Here is a 24,126-nt window from a genome sequence, read left to right as displayed (position 1 = left end):
TCTCAATGTGACAAAATGCTGTAGTCACATTTTACATCGTTAAAATGTTAGTTTAGTAGAGGGAATAAAGCTATGACCTCTAGAGTTGTTTTAACTTAACATTAGGGTTTAATAGGCCTAGTAATGAATCTGAAATAAAGACAGATCTGCCTTTATTTCAGATTTCAGAAAGTGCGATTAAAATCCCTACTCTTTAACATTTATCACACAAAGTCAAATAGAAGTAGTTACCACAGTTGAAGGACTCGAGCCTCGTTTTCTTCACAGATAGAGGTCTTTGACGAACACACACAGTCACTGCGTCGGTTCTTTCCAGTCTCACCACTCCCTGTTGCTGTTTCCGCGTACAACCAGTACCAGTGGGTGTATTACATTACAGCTGGGAGTGTTCTGTTATGTTAAACAGCCTTAAGAGTTTCCTTGGGATCTTTAGTTTATATGTTTGTTTGTTTGTTTGTTTGTTTGTTTTTTCAAAACCTGCATTGTTGCCAAATAATTTAATAGAAATTATTAGTTAATAATAATAATAATAATAATTTAAGAATAATGTAATAATAAAAATATATCTTTTTGAAATAAAGTATTTTAAATAACTAAAAACCACCAATGATGATAAAAAAAAAAACCTGAGAGGTAAGTAAGAAAAAAAGTATCTGGATCAAGTTTTATTCTCTCTCCCACTTTTTTTACCTAAGAACATGTGGAAAGTTCTTACCTTGCCTATTTTATATGTTCCTTATTTTTTCCCTTGTGGCAGAGGAGATCAGATGTTTTACTTTAAAACCCCAGGAAAGTTGACTGTTGAGAACTTGTGGTCTTTCAGTTTTTTCTACATTTCTGAGCCCACATGACTGGAATGATATTTGCTTTTGCTTAAAAAATGTTTCTTTCTTTTTCCAGCAGAGGACGCTAACTACCCCCAGGAATGTATTGGACAGTCAATTCAATGTAATGTGTGTCACCTTGTTACAGTTACTCTTAACTCAGACAGAAAGAAAGGGAACCACAAGTAGAAAAGATCCACACCAACACAAATACAGAATAACACCAATACAAAACTCAATATTTATACAGAATATGTAAGATGGATGAAAATAGGTCAATACATACCTAGCAATACATATATGTTTATATATTATATATACTATATGTAAAAATCTATTAATAATAAGGGCCCATTAGCTGCTTCTTCTTCCTGGTTCTGTGAAACCATAAATATGATCAAGCTTACTATATGGTCAGCTACATTGGTTGTTTGGTTTCTAAATGATGGTTGATGTCCCACCCTCGTCACTTTTTCAGTTCTTCCATTTATCCCAAAGCTCTTGACATGGCGTTAATTCCCAATACTTTGTATGAATTTTTTATCAATCTTTACATATCTTGCATGCTTCATTCAAGTTGTACACACATTAGTCTTGCAGAGTTTGCCATAAAATCATTTGCATGTCTATTGTCAATAGGAATAAAAATACACATAACAAGTAACATCAGCCATTTCCAATGTTAAAACTTTATATAAATCACATTCATTTTAACTAAGCCAGTTTTCAGTGTGTTTTTAAGAAAAATCAGTTTGTTGCATTAATTATCATGTTTGTTTGTTTTTTTGTCATACACTAACTTGCCTGTTATTTCCTGTCCTGACTATCTCCTGCACTAATCTCGTTTCTTCATATACCATGAAAAAAAAAATCCTATCTACAGACGTAACTGAGTGTTAGGATAGATCATCCCATTCCATTCAAAGGCTGGTATCCTTTTACTCTTTTCATTCCTTTTACGTATCTCGCCTAGCACACCCCTGAGATTGTTCAGGACATGTCTTTTAGCCTTCTTCCTGTTCTCATCTGTGTACGTGGCAGACGTTGGCCGCACCTGCTCTTTAATTCCACTCTCATTTTTCAACAGGTTGCTCAAACTCTCAGCTTCAGCACAGTTGCCATAAGCCCATTTTCCTGGTACACTTCTGTCTGCAGTATAATTTCTTAAACCAAACAAATTCTGACATGATCTGCATGGAGACATTTCTACTCCATCACTGATGCTAAACGCTTTGCACCTGACCTGTGGAAGTTTAATGGTTCCATCAAAGTATTTTTTCTTGACTTGTCTAGGATAATAGGTCATCACTGCATCAGCTACGTAATTGTCCCAGTAGCTCAAACAGGAGGCAGCAATCACGATTTGCCCAACATCACCACCAGACGTGGACATGGAGACTCCGTAGTACCTGACTGAATCTGGATTCTCATCCTTCTGAGAGACACACACTTCTTTTTCTTTTCCTTTTTCTTCTCGTTTGTCTTCTTCACACACAGAGACACACGCGGTGGAGGAGATCAGATGCTTTGTATTTAAGTCGTTAGTGTTTGTTTGTGTTTGTCTGTTAATGTTTTGTAACATGTGTTTAATGAGGTTTTCATTCCATTCTTCAGCCAGGTAGACAACCTGCAAAATCACAAATGTTTGTGAAATGCAGTTTTGTACAATAGGAAGAATAATATCTTGACAAACTATAGGCTTACCATGTCTAACACACACGAAAATGGACTCCGCTTAGGTAGCTGAGATAAATAGAACTCAAAAGGATCAGGGTAGGACTGCTTCAAATTTTGTAACATCACTACATCACTCCCAAAGATCATTTCTGGAGAATATGGTATCCTGTTGATCTCTCCCAGAAAGAAGATCCCGTGTAGCATCTGTTCAGTCAAAACACAGTTATTAGTTATCATATAAAATTACAAATTACACTGTGGGACTGAGAGTGTTTACAACCCACCTCCTCCACTAAGTGTTGACCTCCTGGATTCTGTTTGGACCATTCTAACATCTGCATGATTAGCAGGAAGGCATTACTTCTCAAAGGCTCTTGGGTCGTCAGATATTCTTCCGTTCTAACATAATAACGATCAGAAGAATTACAAACACATTATCAACATGTTGATAACCCGATGTTCAGCAGAATCATCTGACTCACCTCGTTTGCTGGTTGTCATCCTGTCGATCACACACAGAAAACATACATGAGAACAAAATCGAGAATAACTGGGTTATTATAGTATCAGTAGCAGAAAGGACACCAAGAAAAATCTGGAACTCACCATTGCCAAAACGTGTTTTACTGATCTGGCAGCGTTTATTTCCTTGGGTATAACTCCACAAACCAACGTAAGAGCTAAAGTAAAACAAATACAAAACAATTAAAATAATGCCATGATACATACACTCAAAACCCTACAAGTTCTTGAACAAACCTTGTTTCCACTTCGACGGAATCTAAACAAAAATACAGTAATAAATGAAGTAATTAGCGCCTTCCTTGTTCCGTGTCTTTTTTAACACCTTTAGTTTTCCGTGAACTAGCGCCGTAAAATAAAACCTTCTACCTACTTCTTCAAACAGGAAATACCAAAACAAAAGCAGTCGACAAAACTGACTACAGCAAACCCCTTAACATTTTTGTATTTGAAGTCATTTACACACTCCCCCATGTACAGCACTACACCCCACACTTTAAACTGTTTGTATAATTTAAATACAGATTACATATTAACCAAACTGTAAAGCATTATAAAGTAAATCAGACTGAGAAAATACAACGGACACCGATAAGTCTTCATCATGTAGTTTAATTATTTTTGTATGTCAGCAAAATTAAGTGTGATTCTACAAGTGACAAAGCAAAATTACAAAAGAAAAAAAAGATCAGCAGCAGTTGAGAGCAGGAAATCAAACTTTATTTTATGATGAAACTAATTTCTGGGAGATGTTGTACATTAGGAAAAGAAATGACACTTTTATATAAGCAGTATCTTATTAGACTTTCTGTTGTGCTTTGACATCAGTAAGTATGGTTTATGCCAACTGTGGATAAGGACATTTCTGTTCACATTTCCTTGTTTTGGGCAAACACCAGCACCTGTAAAAGAAACATGGATTATTATACACTAAGTACACAGTAGTCAGATCATGACAAATCTCAAAATGCTTTATGAAAAAGGTTCAGTATAATATAGGATACTGGAGTCAGTGTAGTGTTTTGTATGATGATTTCTATTAGCATTAATGTTGTTTTCTTCTATTACTATTACTCTGCATAATATATAAATTACAGTCAAACTGCCTTTTGGCCAACTCATATTACTTAATAGCAATTCTTATTAATGTTGTTTGTCTGTCAGTGTCAAATAAACTCATACATACATGCAATATCCTGGTTATTTGAGATATTCCAAGAATTTGGACTTATTTGCCTTCACCAGTTCTTGATGTTGTTTCTCTAACTTCTGCCCCACAGCGCCCTTCCTCACTTCTGCCCAGTCGTCATCAGTCTACACACAAGACAGGTCACATTAAAGAAACTTGTCAGTTCAGCGGATTATTTGCCAATATCAGGAATCACAAAGACCTGCCGATTATCTGGACATCACTCTAACTTCTCACCATATCTTTGAAGGCTTCTCCGTTGTAGTAGGTCTTAGAGGCTGGATACTCCATTCCATTTTCAAATAGCTTTTTCAGGTTTGGAGCCAATCATCTCCATCATAGGCATACACCTTTTTGTCCTCACATGTCATCAGAACAAGCTGGTCACATTGGCATGATGTGTGCTCCACTACCCCTAAAACCTGCATTTGTACTATGTCAGGAAGGTAGAATTTTCCCCACCCGTTCACCTCCTCAACTTTGTCTCTGTAGATGGTTTCGCTGAGCTCTGCTTTCCTCAATATAGAGCCAGGTGGTTGCTTTAATTCTACCGTTTTGTTGTCTCTACCTGCCACATATTCAGAAAGAAGTAAAGAAATATGTAAAATATGTGGAAAAAATAAATAATAGGGAAACGATATGTAGAAAAAAGATGTGTTGTAAACCTGTAGCTGTGCTATGCTGTGGCCAATCCGGAGATTGAGGCATACTGAAAGACAGAAAAGAAGAACTTATATTATAGAGACACATTTTTGCATCTCTACAATTGTGATCAGATTTCAGTCACCAAATTACACTCAAAGAACACACTTCACGACACGTATCTCTGGATAAGACAGAGTTCATTTCAGGCTCTCTGAACAAACAGAAAATGTCTCCTGCAGATACCTTGCAGCTGCCATCCTGGTTCTTTGTCACCTGCAATAAAACAAATGTCTTTGTCAAAGCAGTGGTGGTAAAAGCAGGCAAATTCTCCATTTAAGAAATGTAAACATTATAATAAATTAACATTATAAAGAGTTTGAGTCTTTTTGAAAAGCACAAGTCATTTCTAGAAAATATTAGGTCTGACATATTACTTAGGGGAATAACTATAGACATAGAAGAAACAGCAGTAAATGCAGTGACAGTCTGCAGGAACATCTGCACATGTGAACAGAACAACACGAGTTCACGTCAGCAGCTGAACTCTACGTACAATCACCTACCAGAGGTTTGAACAAAGCCCTCTGTCAAGCTGTGACAAATTCATAGACCGAAAACGTAACATAGAAAAAGTATCAGCGCTGATCAAATAGACTGAGATAAAAGTAGTTACCACTGGCAGTGTTCGTCTAGTCGGATGTGTTTGTATCTGTGGCGTCTCTCGGCTCCGCTGCGCATTCGTGTTTGCGCCGAATCACCTGATCGATGAGAAATGACGTGAAAATACGGCGACATCTAGTGGAAACGAGTCATCACTGCAGCTGTGGAATAAATACGTGACGTAAACATGACGTCAGTGTGAGGCGTTCAGGGACAAACTGGATGTCTGGATGTAACACCACAACATCAACACTTTGTGGTTGACAGAGGTCAGCTTTGGCACTGTGATCAGGACTGTGACTGTGTAATTCCATATGCACCTGTCAATCCTATGCAGTTTTTCTTTCATGCTGACCCCTGTCCATGGCAATGTTAAAAAATATTGTGTCTGTGTGACAATTAATGAAGGAATCCTCACTTTTTTGAAGGAGTGACCTCTGTGCGATGCCTCTATTTAGTTGTAGGTCTGTATAACTCACATTTCGTATTCACAACCATTCTCTTTACAGAGAAACAAGACAAACTATTGCCTTGTCAATTTGCATTATGAAGACTAGTACTTGTTGTTTTGCTGAAGTTATGGAGGCCTGTGGGTGTCACATGTAGAAACTGTTAACAACAGGAGGGAGGCTCACTGATTTGTTTCTGTTCCTGTTCGTTTTCAAGTTACAAGTGGATGGTTGCATGTAATTGCACTGAGCTAAACAGATTTAAACATATCTATTGACTGGGAAGTACCTGTTTATTTTAAGCATTATTCTGTTATTTATGTGCATTTCCTACAGAGTGTGTTCCTGTTTATAAGCACCAATAGTATGAATGTTTCAGAAATAATCTGTTTTTGATAATAATGTAACGGCGGGCAAACTCTTTGCAGTAAATGTTGCTTTGATGACTTGTGGCCATTAGATGTCGCTGCATGATGGGGCATAATGGATAGACGCGAGCATGGGAGGGAGAAGGAGAAGAGAGGAGCTCAGTGCATCAGTGGTTGTCCCCCAGCAGACTAATCTATAGCAGCATAACTAAGAGATGGTTCAGAGTCAACTGATTCATCTCTAACTATGTGGTTTATAAAAAAGGTGAGTTTTAAGTCTAGTCTTACATTTAGAGAGGGTATTGCTTGATAGCTAAAGACTCTGCCTCTCATTCTACATTTGGAAACCACAAGTTCACCTGCACTCACAAAGTGTTTTCCTGGGAAAATATGGAACTGTGAGGTCTATAAGATAAGATGGAGCCTGATTATTAAGAAGTGTTTTAAACCCTATTTTGGATTTTACAGGGAGCCAATGGAGAGAAGCCAATGTGGAGAAATTTGATCTCTCTCTCTCTGAAATTCTGCATTTTCATCTTGTTTGCCATTGAATAACTGACACCTCCACAGTCAATTAGTACAGAAATGCACATCACAGCAACCTGCAGTGATAAAGTCTGATACACTTTAATGGACTTTATCACTGCCTCGTAAGACTAATCAAGGCACACCGTCTGTATATGTGGCAGATGTTGACAAGACATCTACTATCTGGTCACTTTAGTAAATGTTCAGACAAAACATTTTACACATACATTTTTTTCCATTTAATCTATTTGAAATCGTTATTTCGTACTTAGGTAGATCAGCAACCTCAGCATTGAACTGCACATGATTTTCAGTTGACGTTTTGAGAATCATGTTCATTAGCCTGATTCAAACAAAAAATGTTACAACAACTACACATTTCATTGACAATGTAAAAGCATTTAAGAATTATAACAATGTAAAATATTAATAAAGGAAATTACTTGAAAGCAGCTGTGCACATTTCTAAACTGTAACCATTCACCTTCAGTAAATCAACTTCTGCTTAGATGACATATATATTTAAAAACATTTATCCACACAGTAGTGAGGGACTTATCATGTCACTAAGTTTGTTCTGTTTTGGTGCCAAACCACTGGTTAATTCTCTGCTACTGTACAAAGTCTATGTGAGTGTGTAGCTTTACAGCAAAAGATTCACTGCTTCAGAAAATACTACAAGCACTACAGAATATACAAACTCTTTATTAGAGAACATGTCTTCTTCTTTGTGTAATTTACAGAAATTCCATGTGACAGCATGTCAGTATAACTAGGTGTGTTGCTAAAATAGATGGCACCAAAAATGAGCAAAAAGATGCTGAAGTGAAGCAAAAGGGGAAAACCCTGCAGCATACAGGATGGCATTTAGTTTTGTTTCTCAGAAGTGAGAATTTCCTTTTACACAAAAGAGGATGTTAAACAGCAAATAAATAAAAAATAATTGGATTATTATCATTACAAATGTACAGTGATGGAAACGTAAAGTTCTAATTGAGTTCTATTTGACAAAACTGAAGATTATAGCTAACCAGTGGTATGTCCAAGTTTTCATATATTCATTAATACACACTGTGTATGAAACATCACAGTAGCTTTACTGTGAGCGTAATGATCAATATCTTTTATATAAAGTTTGCATCATCTGCATTCAAATGATAATTTAAATGGCACATCTTTGTCAATTTTTGTATCTCCAGTGTTGCTGAATATAGAAATGCACATCACATCACTGACAAACTGCAAAATCAACATAGAAAAGTAGAAATTTCAGTGCTTAGAGAGTAACCATGCAATGTGTTTTTAATATATTTTTACGTATGTTTTATCAAAAGGGGTCGAGTCACATCATGGACCATTAGAATTTTGCTTATTTGTAACAGTGACTAACTTTTTCATCTTAAATCTATGTTAGGGTAGACCTTGTTATCCCATGTAAATCCCACATCGCGGAGCAAACCTTTAAGCCTATTCATAACAGACCTTTTAACTCTCTTCCTGTTCTCATCTGTTAATGTTTCAGACGTTGGACGTACTCGCTCTTTAATTTCTCTCTCGTTTTTAACCAAGTTGCTCACACTCTCAACTTCAGCACAGTTGCCATAGGCCCACTTGTTCACTCCACTTGAGCGTAACCCAAACAAATTCCCACATTTTACACAGGGAAGTATTTCTGTTCTATCACTGAGTCTAAACGCCTGACACCTGATCGTCTCTGGAAGTCTGATTGTTCCATCAAAGTAATTCTTCTTGATCGTATTTGGATAGTAGGTCATCACTGCATCAGCTACACAGCTGTCCCAGTAGCTGTAACAGGAAGCAGCAACCACGATTTGCCCAGGAATACTACCAGAAGTGGACATGGAGACGCCGTAGTATCTGACTGAGTTCTTATCCTTCTGAGAGACACACACGGTGGAGGAGATCAGGGGCTTTGCTTCACGACCCCTGAAAAGCTGTCGGTTCAGCTCTTGCAGGGCTTCCATTATTACATTTTCATTTTCCTCTTCTTTCAAGATGACAATCTGCAGATGATCAAACATATTATCAAGCTGTTGGTAATTGCATGTATATACATGTATGTATTTTCTTTGATAAAATAATCTTACCATGTCTAAGACACATGAAAATGGACTCCGCTTAGGTAGTTGAGAAGAATAGAGGTCAAAAGGACGAGGGTAGGACAGCTTCAACTCTTCTAACATCTCTTCATCATTCACAAAGATCATTTCTGGAGAAAATGGCGGCTGGTTGATTTTTCCCAGGAAGAAGATGCTGTGAAGAACCTGTGAAGTGAAAAATACATTAACATATGATGTGTCATACATAACTGAGAACAACTGTGTGTTTAAAACACACTAGAACAGGTTTATATATCATGTCCAAAAGCTGAATCTGAAAAATAAAGCCCCAGCAGACATACCTCATCCACTAACTCCACAGGTGCTGCTGATTCGTTACTCAGTTCCACCATTTCAAAAATAATTGTGAGAGCATTGTTTCTGAAAACGTCTTCACTTTTCAACAGCTCTTCTTTTCTAAAATAATAAACATCCATTGTTGTTAAATAATTGTACAGCAGAATGCAGCAATAAATAAGTGTTTCAGTAATTCAGACTCACTCAGTTTCACGTTCAGCATCCTGATGCAATCAAAAAACAAAATATACAAACAATTATACATTTTACTAAGATTTAATTAGCAAAGTATAATTCAATCATACTGAAATGAAATATTGGCAAAGGAAACCACAGACACTCACCATTGTAACTTCGAAATAAATGAAACAGAAAGAAAGAAATGAAGTCCTTCCCACTGAGTCAGTCGACTCCTCCTTGATTTGTGTCTCCGGAATTTGACAAAATGTAAAAGCATGTCTCACCATGTTATTACTGTAAATGTGAAAGTTTGGATCTCCTGTGATTTAAAGCTCTGCTTTAATGTCTTGCTTTTGTCACTACTGATAAGAGCGGCAAGTATATTTTTTTAGATTGTAGTGAACACAGTGTCGAGCACAGACACAAATGTCAGAGTTGGTCAATGGGAGCCTTATTTTGAACTTCCTCTTTTGTTGTTGTTATTTTTCTGCAAATGTAAATGTAAAGCTCTGATACAAATTGCTTGAGAAATTACAATAACATACTAACATGAGTACAAAATACTCCAACTGCACAGACAGGATGTCTGTACAACTGGGTGTGGGGATAAAAGTCACGCATCAGAAAACAACCACCATAAAACCACATGTTGTTTTGATGACTAGTGTTTTGGAAACTCTGACTCTTGCAACAGATTTGATCTGTTTTGCTGCTCACCTTCCTGAGCACAAGTTTCATTTCTCAGTTTTTAACTTACTGCTGCTTAGTTTCTGTACTGGCTCATTTGATTTTTTTTTTTTTTTTTTGTGTGTGTGTGACAGTGGAAGGAGCATGTTTAACTTGCTGCTTTAAAATTTCCACTTGAGTTGAAATCTGGTGACTATGAAAGAAAGCTGCATATGACTCATAAAACCTAAATCATAAAATTTCAATGTGTTTGTCCAGTTATGTATTCAGGAGTCAATGAATTCCATAAAAGACCACAGAGATCATATTTGTATTAATCACAATTCAACAAATACTGTATATTAGACCAATTTGCATTGAGGAAGAATATCACAAGACATACATGTTTTATAAAAAATGCTTTATTAGTAAAAAATATATTTACAATAAAACAATGCACACAAAAACTTTCATCCAAAGCAACTTACAGGGGTGGGCAGAGGTCTTAGCTAGGACCCCTACTGGAGGTAGCCACAGCTGGGATTTGAACCCCAGTCCCCCACATGGGAGGCAGTGATGTTAACACTACACTAACCAGCCACCTAGTTGTAGTCTTATGTCTTGCAGTCCAGCTGGTTTTGAACCTGAGTTGGTCATCAAAGCTCACCCCCAGGTTTCTTGCAGACTTAGTAGGAACAACCAGTGAAGACTCGTTGATGCTGATATTGTTAGTCATCTGATGAATTCTGGAGAGAGGACAAGATGAAACACATCTGGATCATTTCTACCCTTGCAGTAATTCAGCATGCTACCATCACCTAAATATGTAAAAACTGAATCTTGTCTTTACACAGTTTTGTGAAAAATTATTTTAAAGGTAGAAACACTCACCTGTTTTGTGTCTGGTGTTCCTGAGATTCTCCAGAAATCTGGATTTTTTCGCTGCCACCAGTTTAGCATGCTCCTCGTCCAGCCTCCTCCCCACTGCGCCCTTCCTCAGTTTTGCCCAGTCCTCCTCAGTCTACACACAACAGACAATATCAAAACATCTTTGTTAGTGCCTAAAGGGGGTTAAGCATCAGGGAAAACACTAAAAATAACAAATTCTTGCTTCTTTACATGCAACATATGATTCACCATATCTTTGAAGGCCTCCCCCTTGTAATATGTCTTGAGTGGTGGGTACTTTAATCCATTAACACGTAACCAGTCCAAACTTGTAGCCACCAAATGTAGCCCCTCTTCATCATAGCCATACACCTTTTTCTCCTCACACGTCATCAGAACGAGCTGGTCACACGGGCACGAGACACCCTCCACAATAGCAAAAACCTGCATGTTGACGGTCTTAGGAAGGTAGAATTTCCCCCATCCGTTCACCACATCATTGTCATCTCTGTAAATGGTGTCATCAAGTGCTGCTATCCTCAGTGTGGCACCAACTGGATTTTTTAGGACGTAACGTTTACCTTTGTTTTTTAGCACAAAGTCGGACACTGATGCCAAGTAATCTCGAGCTGAAACACACATCAGACAAGCAAAATTTGATGAGTGTCGGGAAATTGTTATCATTGTAAGGCTTTTATTATATGTGAGGTAAACATGTGTGTTTACCTGTTTTTCCATTGCTCTGTGGGAAATTAGACAGATCTAACCGCTGAGCTGCAGACCTGGAAGGTAGAAAGAAATACAACAAAAAAAAAAACTTTTACTAGACCATTAAATTAAAAATACACTGTACAGATGACTATAAGATAAAACATACATCTAAAAGTGAGAAAACATGGTGACTTGGCTCAGAAAATAAGGTCCTGCTGACGTGGGCACTTTAAATTTTAATGCCCTGCATTAAAAGCCATGGTCCTTAATTTTCTGTTAATCAAAGCACGTCTTCAACTTTCTGTTTGTGTGATCATGAACAAAAGAACTCAAACTGTTCGCCTGTGTCACTCATATGCAAGAGTACCGATGTTCTTCTTCGCTGAATTATCCTACTTCCAGGTCCTTGTGGTGCAGAGACGTTTTGCGGCCCAACTTCTACCAGTTCTTGACGACCCCTGGAATTTCCAAAATCTTCCTATGAGTCATATTCTTCACACTCATTTAAATTCATCATTTTCGTTTACTTTTATAATGTTCAGATGTTAAATACCTCTGATGCAATAAAGTTGACTTGACTGTTCAAACATGTTTACTTTTATTAATCTCACAGTGGGGAAGTTCCCGTGTTTACAGAAGCACAGGGAAACAGACACAAGCACAAAAGGATCATTAAAAACAAACAAGCTGAATGCTCACTACCATGGATGCTGGACGTTTCTGCCCGAAGTCTATTACCAACTCCTTTGCTTCGCTGGTGTTCAGTAGCAGATGTTTTGCTCACATCAGTCCACAAAATCACCAATGACCCCGTTGTTTTCCTGCTCATTCCCTGCAGATACACAGCCAACAATGGTGGTGTCATCAGATAATTTCTGCAGGTGACAGTGGAGGGAGGTGTACTTAAAGTCCAAAGTGTAGAGGGTGAACAGAAAAGTGGAAAGCCTCTCTTCTCTTCGTCCCTTGAGGGGCCTTCATGCTGCAGACACATCTGACACATAGTCGTGCAGCCTCATGTACTGTGGTCTATCTGTGAGGTAGCTGATGTTGGTCCATGCCTGCCTCCTCCAGCTTCCCCCTCAGCTGGATGGTGTTGAAAGCGCTGGAAAAGTCAAAAAACATGAGGTGACACAGGGCTTGATGCAGCAGGTAGATGATGGTGTCATTGCAGCGGGTCCAGTGCTGAGCTCGCCTGGGTGCAGGGTTAGCTGTGTACAATCCTCTCCGTCGTCTTCATCAGGTGAGAGGTTAAGGGCCGAGGCCTGTGGCCTTCATGGCCTCAGACTTCCTTCCTTCCTTCCTTAACTCTCTCCCCTCTCCTGGTTCAATGTAAGGCAGAGGGGGGTGGGTAGTGACTGGTCAGGAGCTGTGGGTTATTGAGAGCCCTTGGTTACAGTGGAAGGAGGGAACTATGCGGGTGGGGCATGGGGACTGGGTAGAATCAAATCTATTGAAAAACAGTTTTAGTTCATTTGGCCAGGCCTGGTCTCCAGAAACCTGGTGATCGTCACCACCTTTTCCATGGCCTGCGATGTATTTCAGTCTGCCCCACACATCACACACATTGTTGTGCTCCATTTACTGCTCTGATCTTGTACTCTCCTCAGCTCCTTGTCCCCTGAGAAGAAGGCCCTCTTCTTCTCGTTCAGCAAGACCTTTAGCCCAGGCCTCACCACTTAACTGCTCAATTACTTCCTCTGTCCAGATCTTCACTTCTCTCACTTCCACCAACGGAATGAAGCAATATAACACAAATAAAATGATAATAATACAACAAAAGAAAACAACTGGACAGGTACATTTTAGCTTTACAAGAAATTTAAAATAAGAACACTACATTGATAGTTGTGAATATTAATAAAGTCCTTATTTTCCTCAAAATTCTACAAACAATACCTCATAATAACAATGTGAATGAAGTTAGTTTGGAATTTTTGCAAATAAATTTAAAAAAGAAATCACATGTATATAAATATTCACAGCCTTTGCTCAATACCTTATTAAACCACCTTTAGCACCAATTAGTCTTTTGAGTATGATGCTAGAAGCTTGGCACAGCTATTTTTAGGGGGTTTCTCCCATTCTTCTTTGCAGAACCTTTCAAACTCCATCAGGTTGGATGGGGAGCGTCGATGAACAGCCATTTTCAGATCCCTCCAGAGATGTTCAATCAGGGTCAAGTCTGGGCTCTGACTGGGCCTCTCAAGGACATTTATAGAGTTGTTCTGTAGCCACTCCTCATCTTTCCTTGAATCCTGACTAGTCTTCCAGTTCCTGTCACTGAAAAACATCTCCACAGCATGATGTTGCCACCACCATGCTTCACTATAGGGATGGTATTGGCCTGGGGGTGAGTGGCACCGGATTTTCTCCTGACATGACGCTTGGCATTCAGGCCAAAGAGTTCAATCTTTGTTTCATCAGACCAGAGAATCTTGTTTCATAAGGTCTGAGAGTCCTTCAGGTGCCTCCAGACGGACTTCCTTTTACTGAGGAGTGGTTTCCATCTGGCCACTCTACCATTTAGGCCTGATTGGTGGAATGCTGCAGAGGTGGTTGTTCTTCTGGAAGGTTCTCCTCCCTTCATTAAAAACACTGGAGCCCTTTCAGAGTGACCATCGGGTTTTTAGTCACCTCCCTGACTAAGGCCCTTCTTTCTCAATTTGGCTACGCGGCCTGCTCTAGGAAAAGTCCTGGTGGTTCCAAACGTCTTCCATTTAAGGATGATGGAGGCCACTGTGCTCATTGGGATCTTCAATGCTGCAGAACGTTTTCTGTACCCTTCACCAAGATCTGTGCCTTGATGCCATCCTGTCTTGGAGACAATTTCCTTGGACTTCATGGTTTGGTTTGCGCTCTGACATGCACTGTTAACTGTGGGACCTTGTATAGACAGGTGTATGACTTTCCAGATCATGTCAAATCAACTGAATTTTCCACAGGTGGACTCCAATGAATTTGTAAAAACATCTCAAGGATGCTCAGTGGAAACAGGATGCACCAGATCTCAATTCTGAGTGCCATGGCAAAGACTGTGAATACTTTGATTTTTTAGTTTTTTATTTTGTATAAATTACCAAAGATTTTAAGTAAACTCCTTTCACCATGTCATTATAGAGTATTGTTTGTAGAATTTTAATGAAAATGATGCATTTAATCCATTTTGGAATAAGATTGTAAAATGTGGAAAGCACTTTCACTCCAGTGTGTTCTGGTCTGTTTTTTTACTAAACCCTAGTGGAACGGTTCTTTTCGAGATGCATCACCTTGCTCGGATTTGGAAAACCGGGGCATCCTCCTAGGGCCAGAGTTGGGACGGGAGCCTGCATCGTAAATCTAATGATAAGAGCTGTTTTATGTTGACAGACGCAAATTCATTACCGTCAACATTGGCTGATAACTCGTATTACAATTTACATTTATTTAACTGATGAATTTCATAAAAACATTCTTTGAAGTTCTTTGTTCCTTTGTACTGGCATGAAGAGCACACATGTCCGAGTCAGTCACCACATTGCATTTGTTAGTTATACACATTTCTTGAGCCAAATGTATCTATTATTAGTGATGGTGAAAGTATCTTCACTTGACATTGACATTGTTTTCCATTTTATTTCACTTAAGGTATGTTTGTTATGTCACCGTACGTTTAAACATCCCTAAACCAAAGAAAAAAATGGCTCTTACAGGCAGTAGTTCTTTCCATCACTTGCCATCTTGGCTCTCAGGCACCTAGAAAACAACAGTTTTATAGTTAAAACCAGTGATAATGAGGCCTGGTCCAAACAGCAGTCAGAATACAGACAAAATGCAGCCCATATAACCCACCTCTTTTCCCATGATTGTGTACTGTATGTGTCAGTAAAGGCAAAACAAACTAGCACAAATGTAGGTTTATTGAGTTTACAATTAATGCATATGATGACATTTCATGTAATGAAAGTTGACCTGAACTTTAATGAAACTACAAATTGCTGACCTATACCACTTTTTAATGTATGCAGTAAAGTGTAGGATGATCAGTAATGATTAGTTGCCATCAATCTATGAATTTTTTCAAGGAACAGAAATAACAAGAATTAGTTACTATTGTTTAGTTTGGACAGTGTGGACAGCCTTTATTTACTTTAAATTGTGGCAATTTTTAACATTTGAAAGTGAAAGAAACTAAAAGGTAAACGTTTAAACACAACTGTGTTATGAGATTAAAACTGATTAGTAATTGTAAAATGAACAACATACAACAAAATAATCAAACACACTTTTAGAATGTTTAGAATGTTATTAAACTGACATTGCTTTACTCTATAATTAACATTTAGTCACTGGGTAGATGGATGTAAACCCAAGAATCATACATTGAGGTCAGTGAATAATTATTTTAATTATTTATCATTTGCTGTTTCTGAACATTAAGAGACTTGTGTTTACCTCCGTGGTAGCTGCTGATTTTTGTTTAAATTTTGTTTAAATTTAAAGCTATCTTGTTATAATAAAATATAATAAATAATACATGTCGGTATGGTTCCCGTTTTTACAAACACTATAAGCGTTTCTTAAGTTGGGATCGTTTAGAAAATGGTTTAGTGTGCGTACAGTGGTCACGTCTCCTGTTTGGTCTCTCTGTGACGCACCACTCGGCTGCAGCGCATTTTTTCCCCTGCGACAGAATCGAAAGCTTCTGTTGTCGACCTTTATCTTCTCTCGTGTAAAGATCTCAATTTGACAAAATGCTGTAGCCACATTTTACATCGTTAAATTGTTAGTTTAGTAGGTCACACAAGAGGGAATAAAGCTATGACCTCTAGAGTTGTTTTAACTAAACATTAGGTTTAATAGGCCCAGTACTGAATATGAAATAAAGACAGATCGGTCTTTATTTCAGATTTCAGAAAGTGCGATTAAAATCCCTACTCTTTAACATTTATCACACAAAGTCAAATAGAAGTAGTTACCACAGTTGAAGGACTCGAGCCTCGTTTTCTTCACAGACACAGGTCTGAAAACAGTCACTGCGTCGGTTTTTTCCAGTCTCACCACTCCCTGTTGCTGTTTCCGCGTACAACCAGTACCAGTGGGTGTATTACATTACAGCTGGGAGTGTTCTGTTATGTTAAACAGCCTTAAGAGTTTCCTTGGGATCTTTAGTTTATCTGTTTGTTTGTTTGTTTGTTTGTTTGTTTTTTCAAAACCTGCATTGTTGCCAAATAATTTAATAGAAATTATTAGTTAAAAATAATAATAATAATTTAAGAATAATGTAATAATAAAAATATATCTTTTTGAAATAAAGTATTTTAAATAACTAAAAACCACCAATGATGATAAAAAAAAAAACCTGAGAGGTAAGTAAGAAAAAAAGTATCTGGATCAAGTTTTATTCTCTCTCCCACTTTTTTTACCTAAGAACATGTGGAAAGTTCTTACCTTGCCTATTTTATATGTTCCTTATTTTTTCCCTTGTGGCAGAGGAGATCAGATGTTTTACTTTAAAACCCCAGGAAAGTTGACTGTTGAGAACTTGTGGTCTTTCAGTTTTTTCTACATTTCTGAGCCCACATGACTGGAATGATATTTGCATTTGCTTGAAAAATGTTTCTTTCTTTTTCCAGCAGAGGACGCTAACTACCCCCAGGAATGTATTGGACAGTCAATTAAATTTAATGTGTGTCACCTTGTTACAGTTACTCTTAACTCAGACAGAAAGAAAGGGAATCACAAGCAGAAAAGATCCACACCAACACAAATACAGAATAACACCAATACAAAACTCAATATTTATACAGAATATGTAAGATTGATGACAATAGGTCAATATATACCTAGATGATGCAATCAAAAAACAAAATCTACAAAATTTATACTAAGATTTAATTAGCAAAGTATAATTCAATCATACTGAAATGAAATATTGGCAAAGGAAACCACAGGTACTCACCATTGTTCGAAATAAATGAAACTGAAAAAAAATGAAGTCCTTCCCACTGAGTCAAACAGCTCCTCCTTGATTTGTGTCTCTGGAATTTGACGAAATGTAAAAGCATATCTCACCATGTTATTACTGTAAATGTGCAAGTTTGGATCTTCTGTGATTTACTGCCCTGCTTTAACTACTGTTACTACTGATGAGAGCGGCAAGTGTATTTTTAAGATTGTAGTGAATTGGAGCCTTGTTCTGAACTTCCTCTTTTGTTGTTGTTGTTTTTCAAACGTAAATGTAAAAAAAATGTAAAATGTAAAAATGTAAAGTTCTGATACAAATTGCTTGAGAAACTACAATAACATGAGTGCAAAATACAGCAACTGTACAAACAGAATGACTGTACAACTGGTTGTGGGGATAAAAGTCATGCATCAGATAACAACCACCATAAAACCACATGTTGATTTCCGTGTTTACAGAAGCACAGGGAAACAGAAACAAGCACAAAAGGATCATTAAAAAAACCTTTTCCATGATGTATTTCAGTCTGCTCCATTTACTGCTCCAGCGTCTTCCTGTATCTGACCTTGCACCCTCTGATCTTGTATTCCCCTCAGCTCCTTGTCCCCTAAAAAGAAAGCCCTCTTCTTCTAGTTCAGCAGGACCTTTAGCTCAGGGCTGGAAATATATGATATGATGTGATGCTTAATCAATGTTTAAGTTTGTACTCATTTAGCAGTAGTAGTTGATTAATACTTTAATTTGTACACTTCTAGCATTAATAGTTGAACAGCATGTTTTATAAAGATAAGAGTAGTATGCACAAGTATGATTTACTGTTAACCATTAATTACTGCAGAGTTAATGGAAAAGCACTTAGGACACATCAATGAAGATGGGCAGAGACAGCCACCATGTGAAAAACAACTAATAAGCATATGATGAATGTTACGAGAAGGATGGTTACAATTAAGCTACAAAACATGGGAGTAATATGATCCCGAGGGGCCTAGACACAGGTGTCCCTTGTATTGTGGTTTCAGAGTCCAGGATTTATCACGGGAACTGGCAGCTGAGGATGAACGTCTACAGCTACATGGAATGCGATAACAACCAACGATGGATGATGGTGAAGGTCAAGGAGCCAGATAGTGCTACAATGGATGTAAGATGGATGAAAATAGGTCAATACATACCTAGAAATACATGGATGTACTGTATGTAAACATCTATTAATAATAAGGGCCCATTAGCTGCTTCTTCTTCCTGGTTCTGTGAAACCATAAATATGATCAAGTTTACTCATTCCTATAAGGTCAGCTACATTGGTTGTTTTGGTTCTAAATGATGGTTGATGTCCCACCCTCGTCACTTTTTCAGTTCTTCCATTTATCCAAAAGCTCTTGACATGGCGTTAATTCACAATACTTTTATTGTTTATTAATGTTTGCATCTTGTGCATGCTTCATTCAAGTTGTACACACATTAGTCTTGCAGAGTTTCCAAAATCATTTGGATGTCTATTGTCAATAGGGATAGAAATACACATAACAAGCAACATTTGCTTGTTAACATTTCCAATGTTAAAACTTTATATAAATCACATTCATTTTAACTAAGCCAGTTTTCAGTATGTTTTTAAGAAATATGTTTGTTGCATTAATTATCATGTTTGTTTGTTTTTGTCATATACTAACTTGCCTGTTATTTCCTGTCCTGACTATCTCCTGCACTAATCTCGTTTTTTCCTATACCATGAAAAAAAATCCCTATCTACTGCTGTAACTTAGTGTTAGAATAGATCAAGCCATTCCATTCAAAGGCTGGTATCGTTTCACTCCTTTCACTCCTTTTACGTATCTCGCTTAGCAAACCCCTGACATTGTTCATAACATGTCTTTTAGCCTCCTTCTTGTTCTCATCTGTGTACATGACAGACGTTGGCCGCGCCTGCTCTTTAATTCCGCTCTCATTTTTCAACAGAGTGCTCAAACTCTCAGCTTCAGCACAGTTGCCATAAGCCCATTCTCTTGGTACAGGTACATCTGCAGTAGGATAAACTCTCAAACCAAACAAATTCCCACATGATCTGCAAGGAGACATTTCTACTCCATCACTGATGCGAAACGCTTTGCACCTGATCGTATTAGGAAGTTTGATGGTTCCATCAAAGTAGTCTTTCTTGACTTTTACAGGATAATAGGTCATCACTGCATCAGCTACGTAATTGTCCCAGTAGCTCAAACAGGAGGCAGCAATCATGATTTGCCCAGCATCACCACCAGAAGTGGACATGGAGACTCCGTAGTACCTGACTGATGCTGGGTTCTTCTTCTTCTTCTTCTTTCTACTCTTCTTCTTCTTCTTCTGAGAGACACCCACGGTGGAGGAGATCAAAGGCTTTGTTTTTAAGTTGTTAGTGATGTTTTGTAACAGGTGTTTAATGAGGTTTTCATTCCATTCTTCAGCCAGGTAGACAACCTGCAAAATCACAAATGTTTGTGAAATGCAGTTTTGTACAATAGGAAGAATAATCTCTTGACAAACTATAGGCTTACCATGTCTTCCACACACGAAAATGGACTCCGCTTAGGTTGGTGAGATAAATAGCACTCAAAAGGACGGGGGTAGGACAGCTTCAACCTTTGTAACATCACTACATCACTCCCAAAGATCATTTCTGGAGAATATGGCGGCCTGTTGATCTTTCCTAGAAAGAAGATGCTGTGTAGCATCTGTTCAGTCAAAACACGGTTATTAGTTATCATACTAAATTACAAATTACACTGTGGGACTGAAAGTGTTTAAAACCCACCTCCTCCACTAAGTGTTTACCTCCTGGATACAGGTCATGCCAATCTAACATCTTTGTGATTAGCAGGATGGCATTGCTTCTAAAAGACTCTTGGGTCCTCAGAAGTTCTTCCCTTCTAAAATAATAACGATCAGAAGAATTACAAACACATTATAAACATGTTAATAACCTAACGCTCAGCAGAATCGGCCGACTCAATGATCAAGCTTACTCATTCCTATATAGTCAGCTGCATTGGATATTTTGTTTCTAAATGATGGTTTATGTCCCACCCTCGCCACTTTTTCAGTTCTTCCATTTAACCGAAAGCTCTTGACATGGCATTAATTCACAATACTTTTATGAATTGTTTATTAATCTTTGCATCGCTTGCATGCTTCATTCAAGCTGTACACACATTAGTCTTGTAGAGTTTGCTATAAAATCATTTGCATGTCTATTGTCAATAGGAATAGATATACACATAACAAGTAACATCAGCCATTTCCAATGTTAAAACTTTATATAAATCACATTTGTTTTAACTGTTCAAAGATTTGAAGCCAGTTTTCAGTATGTTGTTAAGAAATATGTTTGCTGCATTAATTATCATGTTTTTTGTCATACACTAACTGGCTAAGTTACCTGTTATTTCCTATTCTGACTATCTCCTGCACTAATCTCGTTTCTTCCTATACCATGAAAAAAATCCCTATCTACTGCTGTAACTCAGTGTCAGGACCATGTTATTTCATTCTGAGTCTGGTATCCTTTCACTTAGCTCCCTCAACTAAATCCCTAAAATTGTTCAAGACATGTCTTTGAGCCCTCTCCCTGTTCTCATCTGTGTACATGACAGACGTTGGCCTTAATTTCGCTCTCATTTTTCAACAGTTTGCTCAAACTCTCAGCTTCAGCACAGTTGCCCATTCTTTTGCTACAGTATTATCTCTCAAACCAAACCAGTTCTGACATGATCTGCAAGGAGACATTTCTACTCCATCACTGATGCAAAACGCTTTGCACCTGATCGTATTAGGAAGTTTGATGGTTCCATCAAAGTAGTCTTTCTTGACTTTTACAGGATAATAGGTCATCACTGCATCAGCTACGTAATTGTCCCAGTAGCTCAAACAGGAGGCAGCAATCATGATTTGCCCAGCATCACCACCAGAAGTGGACATGGAGACTCCGTAGTACCTGACTGATGCTGGGTTCTTCTTCTTCTTCTTCTTTCTACTCTTCTTCTTCTTCTTCTGAGAGACACCCACGGTGGAGGAGATCAAAGGCTTTGTTTTTAAGTTGTTAGTGATGTTTTGTAACAGGTGTTTAATGAGGTTTTCATTCCATTCTTCAGCCAGGTAGACAACCTGCAAAATCACAAATGTTTGTGAAATGCAGTTTTGTACAATAGGAAGAATAATCTCTTGACAAACTATAGGCTTACCATGTCTTCCACACACGAAAATGGACTCCGCTTAGGTTGGTGAGATAAATAGCACTCAAAAGGACGGGGGTAGGACAGCTTCAACCTTTGTAACATCACTACATCACTCCCAAAGATCATTTCTGGAGAATATGGCGGCCTGTTGATCTTTCCTAGAAAGAAGATGCTGTGTAGCATCTGTTCAGTCAAAACACGGTTATTAGTTATCATACTAAATTACAAATTACACTGTGGGACTGAAAGTGTTTAAAACCCACCTCCTCCACTAAGTGTTTACCTCCTGGATACAGGTCGTGCCAATCTAACATCTTTGTGATTAGCAGGATGGCATTGCTTCTAAAAGACTCTTGGGTCCTCAGAAGTTCTTCCCTTCTAAAATAATAACGATCAGAAGAATTACAAACACATTATAAACATGTTAATAACCTAACGCTCAGCAGAATCGGCCGACTCAATGATCAAGCTTACTCATTCCTATATAGTCAGCTGCATTGGATATTTTGTTTCTAAATGATGGTTTATGTCCCACCCTCGCCACTTTTTCAGTTCTTCCATTTAACCGAAAGCTCTTGACATGGCATTAATTCACAATACTTTTATGAATTGTTTATTAATCTTTGCATCGCTTGCATGCTTCATTCAAGCTGTACACACATTAGTCTTGTAGAGTTTGCTATAAAATCATTTGCATGTCTATTGTCAATAGGAATAGATATACACATAACAAGTAACATCAGCCATTTCCAATGTTAAAACTTTATATAAATCACATTTGTTTTAACTGTTCAAAGATTTGAAGCCAGTTTTCAGTATGTTGTTAAGAAATATGTTTGCTGCATTAATTATCATGTTTTTTGTCATACACTAACTGGCTAAGTTACCTGTTATTTCCTATTCTGACTATCTCCTGCACTAATCTCGTTTCTTCCTATACCATGAAAAAAATCCCTATCTACTGCTGTAACTCAGTGTCAGGACCATGTTATTTCATTCTGAGTCTGGTATCCTTTCACTTAGCTCCCTCAACTAAATCCCTAAAATTGTTCAAGACATGTCTTTGAGCCCTCTCCCTGTTCTCATCTGTGTACATGACAGACGTTGGCCTTAATTTCGCTCTCATTTTTCAACAGTTTGCTCAAACTCTCAGCTTCAGCACAGTTGCCCATTCTTTTGCTACAGTATTATCTCTCAAACCAAACCAGTTCTGACATGATCTGCAAGGAGACATTTCTACTCCATCACTGATGCAAAACGCTTTGCACCTGATCGTATTAGGAAGTTTGATGGTTCCATCAAAGTAGTCTTTCTTGACTTTTACAGGATAATAGGTCATCACTGCATCAGCTACGTAATTGTCGCAGTAGCTTAAACAGGAGGCAGCAATCATGATTTGCCCAGCAACACCATCAGATGTGGACATGGAGACTCTGTAGTACCTTAGTGAGCCTGGGTTCTTCTTCTTCTTCTTCTTCTTCTTCTTCTTCTTCTTCTTTTGAGAGACACACACGGTGGAGGAGATCAGATGCTTTGGGTTTAAGCCGTTAGTGATGTTTTGTAACTGTTGTTTAATGATGTTTTCATTCCATTCTCCAGTCAGGTAGACAACCTGCAAAATCACAAATGTTTGTGAAATGCAGATTTGTACATTAGGAAGAATAATCTCTTGACAAGCTATAAGCTTACCATGTCCAGCACACATGAAAATGGACTCCGCTTAGGTAGCTGAGATAAATAGCACTTAAAAGGCCAAGGGAACATGTCCCTGAACATTTTCAACAACTCTCTATCAAAGAGAATGTCTTCAGGGTTGAATGATGGTTGAATTTTGATCTTTCCCAAAAAGTAGATGCTGTGAAGAACCTATGAAATCAAAGATTTTCTGTATTGTTATGACATGTTCAGTGCAAACTCTGACAGGGACATAAACCAAATTCAAAGTTTATAAGAGTCTTGATATGACATACCTCATCAACAAAATGTACAGTGGCAACAGGGTCTGAACACTGGACACAAAGTATCACTATTTCCTTGATAATCTTGAAAGCGTTAGTTTTGAAATTGCTTTCACTTACGAGTTGTCTTTCTTTTCTGAATATAATAAACAATAGTTTAAAATCATTTAAAATTAGAACACAACAATCAGCATTTGTAGTTCAGAGAATAGGTCAACTCACTTTGTCATTTGTGCATCAGCCTGATGGAATCAGATCACATTTCACCAACAACATACATGAAATT

General features: G+C 37.9%; 5 protein-coding genes and 1 long non-coding RNA gene across 6 annotated transcripts; all 6 read right to left on the bottom strand.

The window, feature by feature from the left end:
• Window positions 1-1,350: 1,350 nt before the first annotated feature.
• Window positions 1,351-3,408, bottom strand: LOC113155079. The gene is made up of 6 exons (XM_026349589.1): window positions 3,261-3,408; window positions 3,108-3,181; window positions 2,984-3,003; window positions 2,786-2,900; window positions 2,529-2,705; window positions 1,351-2,451 (listed from the first exon to the last, which is right to left on the bottom strand). The coding sequence occupies exons 2-6, from the start codon at window positions 3,108-3,110 to the stop codon at window positions 1,702-1,704; spliced, it is 1,065 nt and encodes a 354-aa protein (XP_026205374.1). The 5' UTR covers window positions 3,111-3,181; window positions 3,261-3,408; the 3' UTR covers window positions 1,351-1,701.
• Window positions 3,409-3,721: 313 nt separating this feature from the next.
• On the bottom strand, window positions 3,722-4,568 carry LOC113155083. Its single transcript, XR_003298100.1, has 3 exons — window positions 4,450-4,568; window positions 4,210-4,337; window positions 3,722-3,925 (listed from the first exon to the last, which is right to left on the bottom strand). It is a non-coding gene; the product is annotated as an uncharacterized LOC113155083 (long non-coding RNA).
• A 2,979-nt stretch (window positions 4,569-7,547) lies between these two features.
• LOC113153269 lies at window positions 7,548-9,742 on the bottom strand. The gene is made up of 5 exons (XM_026346822.1): window positions 9,624-9,742; window positions 9,484-9,503; window positions 9,285-9,399; window positions 8,971-9,147; window positions 7,548-8,886 (listed from the first exon to the last, which is right to left on the bottom strand). Exons 1-5 carry the CDS (start codon window positions 9,624-9,626, stop codon window positions 8,257-8,259), a joined length of 945 nt encoding a protein of 314 aa, XP_026202607.1. The 5' UTR covers window positions 9,627-9,742; the 3' UTR covers window positions 7,548-8,256.
• Window positions 9,743-10,843: 1,101 nt separating this feature from the next.
• LOC113154464 lies at window positions 10,844-16,827 on the bottom strand. The gene is made up of 6 exons (XM_026348694.1): window positions 16,680-16,827; window positions 15,412-15,456; window positions 11,740-11,795; window positions 11,263-11,642; window positions 11,017-11,146; window positions 10,844-10,871 (listed from the first exon to the last, which is right to left on the bottom strand). The coding sequence occupies exons 2-6, from the start codon at window positions 15,438-15,440 to the stop codon at window positions 10,858-10,860; spliced, it is 609 nt and encodes a 202-aa protein (XP_026204479.1). The 5' UTR covers window positions 15,441-15,456; window positions 16,680-16,827; the 3' UTR covers window positions 10,844-10,857.
• A 2,593-nt stretch (window positions 16,828-19,420) lies between these two features.
• On the bottom strand, window positions 19,421-20,760 carry LOC113154101. Its single transcript, XM_026348109.1, has 4 exons — window positions 20,735-20,760; window positions 20,463-20,577; window positions 20,206-20,382; window positions 19,421-20,128 (listed from the first exon to the last, which is right to left on the bottom strand). The coding sequence occupies exons 1-4, from the start codon at window positions 20,758-20,760 to the stop codon at window positions 19,421-19,423; spliced, it is 1,026 nt and encodes a 341-aa protein (XP_026203894.1).
• A 468-nt stretch (window positions 20,761-21,228) lies between these two features.
• Window positions 21,229-23,658, bottom strand: LOC113154100. Its single transcript, XM_026348108.1, has 5 exons — window positions 23,572-23,658; window positions 23,325-23,494; window positions 22,146-22,260; window positions 21,889-22,065; window positions 21,229-21,811 (listed from the first exon to the last, which is right to left on the bottom strand). The coding sequence occupies exons 1-5, from the start codon at window positions 23,656-23,658 to the stop codon at window positions 21,341-21,343; spliced, it is 1,020 nt and encodes a 339-aa protein (XP_026203893.1). The 3' UTR covers window positions 21,229-21,340.
• Window positions 23,659-24,126: the final 468 nt, after the last annotated feature.

The sequence above is a fragment of the Anabas testudineus genome, chromosome 11, assembly GCF_900324465.2.
Source record: "Anabas testudineus chromosome 11, fAnaTes1.2, whole genome shotgun sequence".
Taxonomy (NCBI): Eukaryota; Metazoa; Chordata; class Actinopteri; order Anabantiformes; family Anabantidae; genus Anabas; species Anabas testudineus.
The sequence above is the reverse complement of the archived record's forward strand: the minus strand, read 5'-3'. Positions and strand labels throughout refer to the sequence as shown.

Coding starts and splice junctions, on each gene's coding strand:
- LOC113155079 (XM_026349589.1), bottom strand. Junction 2,901..2,983: donor GATGACAACCAGCAAACGAG/GTGAGTCAGATG, acceptor TTATTATGTTAG/AACGGAAGAATATCTGACGA. Junction 2,452..2,528: donor TTTCGTGTGTGTTAGACATG/GTAAGCCTATAG, acceptor GTGATTTTGCAG/GTTGTCTACCTGGCTGAAGA.
- LOC113153269 (XM_026346822.1), bottom strand. Junction 9,148..9,284: donor CTGTGGAGTTAGTGGATGAG/GTATGTCTGCTG, acceptor TTCACTTCACAG/GTTCTTCACAGCATCTTCTT. Junction 8,887..8,970: donor TTTCATGTGTCTTAGACATG/GTAAGATTATTT, acceptor GATCATCTGCAG/ATTGTCATCTTGAAAGAAGA.
- LOC113154464 (XM_026348694.1), bottom strand. CDS start 15,440: ATGGCAAGTGATGGAAAGAACTACTGCCT. Junction 11,796..15,411: donor GATGGAAAGAACTACTGCCT/GTAAGAGCCATT, acceptor TCTACCTTCCAG/GTCTGCAGCTCAGCGGTTAG. Junction 11,643..11,739: donor ACAGAGCAATGGAAAAACAG/GTAAACACACAT, acceptor TGTGTGTTTCAG/CTCGAGATTACTTGGCATCA.
- LOC113154101 (XM_026348109.1), bottom strand. CDS start 20,760: ATGGAAGAACTGAAAAAGTGGCGAGG. Junction 20,383..20,462: donor GTAAACACTTAGTGGAGGAG/GTGGGTTTTAAA, acceptor TTGACTGAACAG/ATGCTACACAGCATCTTCTT. Junction 20,129..20,205: donor TTTCGTGTGTGGAAGACATG/GTAAGCCTATAG, acceptor GTGATTTTGCAG/GTTGTCTACCTGGCTGAAGA.
- LOC113154100 (XM_026348108.1), bottom strand. CDS start 23,658: ATGTTCAGGGACATGTTCCCTTGGCCTTTTAAGTGCTATTTATCTCAG. Junction 22,261..23,324: donor AAGAACCCAGGCTCACTAAG/GTACTACAGAGT, acceptor TTATTATTTTAG/AAGGGAAGAACTTCTGAGGA. Junction 21,812..21,888: donor TTTCGTGTGTGGAAGACATG/GTAAGCCTATAG, acceptor GTGATTTTGCAG/GTTGTCTACCTGGCTGAAGA.